Genomic DNA, 7,440 nt, shown 5'->3' with positions numbered 1-7,440 from the left:
CTTGAACTCGCGCTTGCCGAAGCGGCACCAGGCGGCGAAGCTCTCCGAGTTGTTCCAGCACACCTCGCGGCCGCTCAGGCCCACGTGGCCCGCCGCGTTCTGCATGACCAGGTCGTGCGGCAGCGGCCGGTAGCGGTAGCGGTTGTTGACTATCCTGCCGCGGCGGCCGCCGCCCACGTCCAGCAGGCTGTCCTTGCGGATCTCGCCGCGGTGCAGGTGGATCACCTGCTCGCCGCGCTCGTACACGGCCCAGTGGGGTGCCTGCGCGGCGGCCACCAGCTCCAGCAGGTCGCCCGGCTTGCACATGGCCAGCAAAGTTTTCACCGAGTACACGCTCAGGTCCTCGTGCTCGCGCAGCTTGGAGAAGATGCACTCGTGCGCGCAGAAGGCCGTGTACTCCACCTCGCTGACGGCGAAGGGGCCGCCCGCCTCATCCCCTTCCTCCGCCTCCTCCTCCTCCTCATCTTCTTCATCGTCCCCCTTCTCGCCCACCACCTCCACCGCCTCCCCCCGCCCCTCCCCCCGGCCCGGGCTGCGCTCCTTGGCGGTGAAGCCGCAGTCGGAGGACGGCGTGCGGTCGTCCGCCGCGCCTCCTTCCTCCTCCTCGTCGGAGAAGAAGTAGGCGACGCCGACCCGCAGCTCGTCCTTCTCCAGCCCGGACGGATCCCCCGTGGGCAGTTCGCTGTAGCTGAGGTGGGTGATCCGGTCCAGTTGGTTTCCCATCAATGACCCGGCAAGGCAGAGGCATGGACTGCAGTGTCTGGTAGGGGGAGGGGGAAAGGGGAGAGAGAGAGAGAGAGAGAGAGGCGTCAGACACACCACGAGCAGCCACTCTTGTTTTTGAACGTTACGCACAAAACGCTCCAAGCGAGCAGCGAGGTGGTCGAGGAAGCGCTCGACCCCCAACCACCCCCAGGCTTGAGTTGTGTTGTTGTTATCGAGCCAGAAGAGTGCACAAACTAACACCATCAATGTTCCTCCTCCTCCTCCTGCTCCTCCTCCTGCTCGCTCGGTTAGTCAATCATCAATCAGGCGGAGGTGGCGACGTAAACAGTGCAGATAAGACGGAGAGGAAGGAGGGAGGAGTGTGTGTGTGTGTGTGTGTGTGTGTGTGTGTGTGTGTGTGTGTGTGTGTGTGTGTGAGCGCGCGCGTCTTTACGCACGGGGCTGCTGGATGGAGAGTCAGAGGTGATACCTGTGCTGCGCCCCCGAGCCAAGCGGTTAAACGTCGTTAAGATCCATCAGTCCAGAGCCCCCCGGCGCTGCTCCTGCTGCACCTCCTCCTTCTGTCTCCCTCCTCTTCTCCTCCTCGTGTGCCGCCGCCCCCCTCCCGCCCCTTACTCCTCTCTGTTCCTCTCGCGCTTCCTCTTCGCAGCGGCTGCGCTCCGGCTGACGCGCGCGCTGCTGCTGCTGCCCGCCTCTCTGCCCACGCTCCTCTTCCTCTGCCGTTCCGCGCGAGGCGGCTCGCTTTTAAGTAGGGGAGCCGCGCGGAGCTCCGCCTCCGCCTCCGACGGCGCGCGCGCGCGCCCCCACTGGCCGGTCGGCCAACCAACTGGGTTCCGGCCAATCGGCGCTGCGCGCGGAGCACGCCAGTCATCGCGAGTGCGGGAGCCAATGCGGGCACCCGCAGGGGTGGTGGTGGTGGGGGGGTTCGATAGGCTGCTGTTAGCAGTGGCATGGGTGCGTTTGATGTGAGAGGAGCTTCTGGGATCGTGTGTGTGTGTGTGTGTGTGTGTGTGTGTGTGTGTGTGTGTGTGTGTGTGTGTGTGTGTTACAGGCGGCAACAGTGTGCTGCCTGCCCACCTCAGGGATGGCAACAGCACACTAACTTGATTCTGCACCTCCATGGCAAGGATGCAGGATTTGTTTGCGTTTTGGTTGGTAAACAACAAACAACAACAGCAGCAGCAGCGCCCCCTTGCTGAGCTGCACGGTGCTGCACAGGAATCATTGCGCAGCCTCAACTTCCAGAGACTCACAGCAAACAGCAACGTCCCATTGTCCTCCTATTGTGCTTGTGTGCGCTCGCATTTGTGTGTGAGGTAGTAAAAGATGTGTGTGTGTGTGTGTGTGTGTGTGTGTGTGTGTGTGTGTGCGTGTGTGTGTGTGTGTGTGTGTGTGAGAGAGAGAGAGAGAGAGAGAGAGAGTGAGAGAGAGAGAATCAGAGAGACAGAGGCAGGTGTGTTCAAGGTAGCAGCGAAACAAAGGCGTCCACAGGGAGACCAACACGCTGCTGCTGCTGCTGCTGCTGCTGCTGCTGCTGCTGCTGCTGAGTCTGGATGGCAAATGAAAAAAAAGGTGGCGGAAAATGAAATGCAAATCAAATTTTCGGGGCCTGTGACTCTCTTTTTCTTAATTTTTTCCCCGACCTCGCATGCATAATGTACGGCCGAGTTGCACAGCGACACTCGCACCCTGCAGCCGTCTGCTTCTCCTCTCGCAGGCCCACAGCAGCCTGATGGCCATCTCACCGTTTATATCACAGCCCCCCCCCTCCCACCTCCCTCCTCTGTGTTATTTTTTATTTTTTTAATATTCCCGTCTCCCTCCACTTTGTTTTGCTTCTCCCTTCTCTCCTTTTCCAGGTGGCAGCATCCGGTTGAGCTCCGCCGTCGTCCCAGATGGCTGCAGATTGCGGCTCTCCACTCGCTGACACAGAACGGCGCCTGTTTCTTTGTTTCCACCGGTGACAGGCAGGAGAGAGGGGCCGTGGGTATTATTCTTTTTCCCTTCTTTTTTTTTTTTTTTTATTTTATTTTATTTTTTTTTTTACAAGTCGGTGAGATACGATTGTACGGATTCCACCCGAGCGCGCACGCGCACAGACGCACAAAGGGACGGCGGATAGACATTCATCCCTGGTTGCAGCTTCTCACTTCCACTTTATCTTTGCCAGATGAAAACGCGCCTCTGATCCTTTTCAAGTTTTTTGGGCTGCGAGAGCCGGGGGTTCTGATCTGAGGATTTGTTTGTTTGTGATGTAGCAGATGATGCGATGGCGCACACGTGTGTGTTTGTGTGTGTGTGTGTGTGTGTGTGTGTGTGTGTGTGTGTGTGTGTGTTGCTTTCATTCTTCAGCCTCATACACAGATACCGCTGGTTGCGTTTTTTTTTTTTTGTTACAATGGAAGCGATGGTTTCAGGCTCGGCTGCTGCAGGCGTGCGGTCCTGCCACCTGCGGTCGGCGCCGAGCACAATGGACTTCCCACAGTTGACACGGAGCTTTGTTTTGTTTCTGTCCCCCCGCGACCCCCCCCCCTCCCCACACACACACACACACACACACACACACACACACACACACAATCACACATGCACCCCGCTGATCTTATATGCAGCTGGTGTAATAATAATAAGGCGGAACACAGACAGTAGCCAAATAAGTTCTGGGACAGGGTGATATTTCACAACCCCAATTACTGGAAACGTCTCTGTTCCCTAATTACTAACTAAATCACATAGGCTGCGGCGCCGCAGCGTGTAGATAACACACACACACACACACACACACACACACACACACACACACACAAACACACAAACAGAAGAACATATTGAGATGCCAGAAGTGTGTAAAGGAAAGGGTGTCTGGCTGAGTCACTGACTGAATGACTGACTGATTGTCTGACACACACACACACACACACACACACACACACACACACACACACACAGTACAAACACACTTCCCCATGCTTTGCATCCTGGCACTGTTTGTGTCTGGCTGCTGTAGGTCCCAGTGCGTCAGAGACGTTCTTCCAGCCTCCTCTCACAACTCTCACCGTCATTTAAATGCAATTTTTTTTCTCGTCTCCCACTGTTTGCAGCACAGAGAAAAGCACTTGAACAGAGAGAACCGGGAAATAATAATTTTTTTTGCCAGGGCCGCTGCAGGTGAGGTCAGCGCATTGTCGGGTTGAGGGCAGCGCTTTTTCAATTTGTTGCACAAAGCAAACCCGACTGTGTGTGTTTGTAGAGGCTTTTTCAGGCCGAATGGTCGGTGTTTAAAAACCAAAAATAGAACAAATAAAGGTCTCGCCCCCCCCCAAAGGTGCAGCTGGTATCGTACCAATCAGACCCCGCCCCCAGGCGCCGCTTCATCCCTCCTCTTTAGAAAGCGGTGCACTCTTGCGTTCACGCTCTGATAATTTTCTGATGCAGTGGAATCCTGGAGAAGATCCATTGCAAAAGAGAGAAAAAAAAAATCTTTCCCAGGGGAGGAATTTGAAAAATCATCCCGCTGGCATGAATGTGGCACCTCAATTTAAATTAGTGCGCTTGTGTCTTCGCTCCTCCTCCTCCTCCTCGCCCTCCCTCCCCTCCACCTCCTGGTGACAGGAGGTCCTGTTGCCAAGATGGAGCCCTGTGATATATAAGGCAAACAGCCGACACGGAACCGGCAGTAAAAACAGTCTGCAGCTGCGCCAATAATTATTTTCAAATTACCTCTTGTGACTGTGTATAATGCCGCATTATGACGCTTAGTGTAAACGCCGGATGGCGATAATTCACAGTTGGCCATATGTGCATCGCTGCAGTGATATTCTCTCTCTCTCTCTCTCTCTCTCTCTCTCTCTCTTGCTCAGCCGAAGTATCATTTTTTTATGGTTTAATCTTCCTCCGGCGGTTGTGCTGTTTAAGAAACACATGTTAAAACGCATCTGAGGCGATGCTGTGATTGTTTCTGCACTATACGGATGTTATGGGAAGACTTGTATGCCCCCGGGGATTTATGTCACATGTCCACCTGGTGGAGAGCGATTGCAAAAGGCAACAGCTTTGGACGAACCGTCTGCCTATTGGGTATGAGTCGAGCAATCAGATTTGATTTGCTGCCAGACCTCCGGCATGTTCGATGTTCTTGAGCAGATCCGGCCGCCACTTTCCGTCTTTTGTTCCTCGGGGTGATTCTGCGGATCCTCGCAGCAGATACCTTTTTGTTTCTTTACGCCGCAGCTCGATGGGAGCTGATTGGTTGTCGAAGCCATGAAATTTTAAGACCTGGCAAGATGCACGGGAGAGAGTGTTCAGATTCAGCGACCGTGGACCGGACACCGACGTGAAAAATGAAATTATTCCCCCCAGATTGTAACCGTGGCACTTCAGGCTCTACAGATGTGCGCCATTAAAAATCAGCACATCCATAATCATAAAGAAGACTTTTATTTCGGGGTGTTATTTCTAACTAAGTGCAGTAATTGCGGTGGTGGGAACAGGGGCAATGAAGCCGGCTGTCTGCTTGGTTAAACACTTTAATGAGCAACGGAAAGAAGCCCAGTAGAAAACCTGCTGAATGAAGTGCCTCCATACTGAACAAAATAGATTTTCTTACTTCTATGGAAAACAGTGGCTCAGTGTTGTACCTAGATAATAGTGTATGTTCTGAGAAGGAATAGCTGTTGCTGATCAACAATAATGGAAGTAAATGTGACTGACAAGTGATGAGCTAAAGTCTGCGAAAGAAAAAAAAAAAGTGAAGAACAAAATTGTGAGGGGTAAAAAAAAAAATAGTTTGTCTGCTTGGGCCACATTTTTAACATGCTGGCAATTATCTGACTTGTTTCAGTCAAAAGTAGCATGTCATCAACATACAGCATTATGTTGGTCACTAATGACGCGCGCTGGCATCTTCAGCTCGTTCCAAGCAAACCGTTCTCTCCAGCATCTGGCAACCTGGTGCATAAAAAAAGTTGGTTCCCTCTTGCTGTGTTGTTTTTCTATCGTGAAGAAAAGAGACTGATCCAAAACCAAAACCAAACTTTCGGCGTTTGCTTGTGCTAGTTGTGTCTGAGCAGGTTCTCTGCAGGTACTCTGGCTCCCACCCACAGTCCAAAGACATGTGCACGAGGCTCGTCAGCAGCCCTCAACTGTCCGCAGGTGTGAGTGGGAGCCTGATAAACCACACACTCGCCCTTGGTGCAACCCTGCCTTTGCCTCACGTTAGCTGGGATAGTTCTCCAGTAGACTGACCAAGATTTATTTCAAAGTTTATCCTAATGAACTCTGCGGCACTTCTGTGCAAAATGCCCCAGCTCCTCTGCTAGTGTTTAATGTTTAATGTTGGAACGGTCCGTTTCAATCTTTCTGCCTTCTACTGACTGGAACCGTAAACAGTTGGGGAAATGACCAGAACCGCGGTGCAAATCAATTATATTTACCCAGAGTATTAATCGCGACATAAATAGAGGATGTTATCAGGGAGAGACTTTCTGGAGACTTTATGAGTTGGTCGATGCGGCCGCAGGAAGCAAAAAGGGGGGGGGGGAAAGCGGGTTTTATTTCTGATACTGCGGCAAGTGCGTAAACAAGCGGTGCATGTCGGGACGAAAATGGCCTTAATAAGGATGTTCTCTTGCACAGAGTGTCTTTACTGGCTTAAAGATCCCTGGTTCATCTCCAGGCAGTCACATATGGCTCCGAGCTGTCCCGAGACATCTTGTAATTCAATAGGGGGAGGCGGTTGGAATAGTTTGGTCACGAAAAGCTCTCCCTGTGCCAGCGCGAGGAATTGAATTGGCAAGCGGGTCCCCGTGTGAGGCCAGTTTCCCAAACAAGCCTCCCTCCTTGGTCTCCAACTGCGGCCATTGTAATACATAACAGTTGTCTGCTGCCTGCGTGTGTGTATGTGTGTGTGTGTCTGCATAACAACAACGAAAAAAAAAACCCATAAATAAACAGTGGGTAAATACCACGTTTGAATGAAAGTTCAGTCATCTGTGCTCTAACTGGATGTATCAACCGGCTCATTTCCACTCCATTTGGCAATTGTCAAAAATATTCAATTATTTCCAGCTTTTCGCATCCAAAACGAAGACAAATTGGTCCGCAGCCGGAGCCGTGCCGGTGGTACGGGACAGTGTTTTGTGTGCGTCACTTGTGTTCCGTTCCAAGCCCCATCTGTCTGGGGCTTGAAAGGCAGCCTCTCCCATCAGGTCTTATCAGCTGTCCTCAGACTGTGGACTGTGACTCACTCAGCAGCCCTCACCTGATGTGTCCTGAACCCCGCCGGTGCCGCCGTGAATGCTAAACTTTCGCCGGCTTTAACTCCTCTGCCATCTCGCGAGTCGGCGCCGCCTGTGGTCGCCGACCCGAAAAAGGGACTTTTTACTTTTTGCCAAGGCACGTGTGTGTGTGTGTGTGTGTGTGTGTGTGTGTGTGTGTGTGTGTGTGTGTGTGTGTGTGTCTGTGGGTTTGTCCGCGCAACACGTGGAGAAGACACGCTTGTCCATCTGAAGAAATAAAAATGCAATTAAGTAAAAGGCCACCTGAACGAACACGCTGTGCGCCTAGATAAGAGGGTTAAAGATTAAACAGCAGTGACAGGCTGCGAGTCCAATAGAAGAAAAACAAGTCTTGATTGTTTAACACAATTTTTTACTGCAAAGAAGCGACAAAAGCAATCAAAGCCGGGGCTATCCAAAGCAATTAAATGCGGAAATT

The 7,440-nt window shown here is 52.3% G+C and overlaps 1 protein-coding gene across 1 annotated transcript in view; it reads right to left on the bottom strand.

Annotated features, from left to right (window-relative positions):
- lratd1 (LRAT domain containing 1) overlaps positions 1-1,449 on the bottom strand; it is a 2,698-nt gene extending 1,249 nt beyond the window's left edge. Inside the window, exons 1-2 of the mRNA XM_076044671.1 lie at positions 1,196-1,449; positions 1-760 (exon numbers count right to left, since the gene is read on the bottom strand). The exon at positions 1-760 is cut by the window's left edge and continues 1,249 nt beyond it. Coding sequence (XP_075900786.1) covers positions 1-723 — 723 coding nt within the window. The 5' untranslated portion in view covers positions 724-760; positions 1,196-1,449. The remainder of the gene's footprint in view (positions 761-1,195) is intronic.
- Positions 1,450-7,440: the final 5,991 nt, after the last annotated feature.

The sequence above is a fragment of the Nelusetta ayraudi genome, unplaced genomic scaffold (assembly GCF_046127955.1).
Source record: "Nelusetta ayraudi isolate G7.1 ecotype Tasmania unplaced genomic scaffold, CSIRO-AGI_Nayr_v1 ptg000082l, whole genome shotgun sequence".
NCBI classification, from domain to species: Eukaryota; Metazoa; Chordata; class Actinopteri; order Tetraodontiformes; family Monacanthidae; genus Nelusetta; species Nelusetta ayraudi.
The sequence above is the reverse complement of the archived record's forward strand: the minus strand, read 5'-3'. Positions and strand labels throughout refer to the sequence as shown.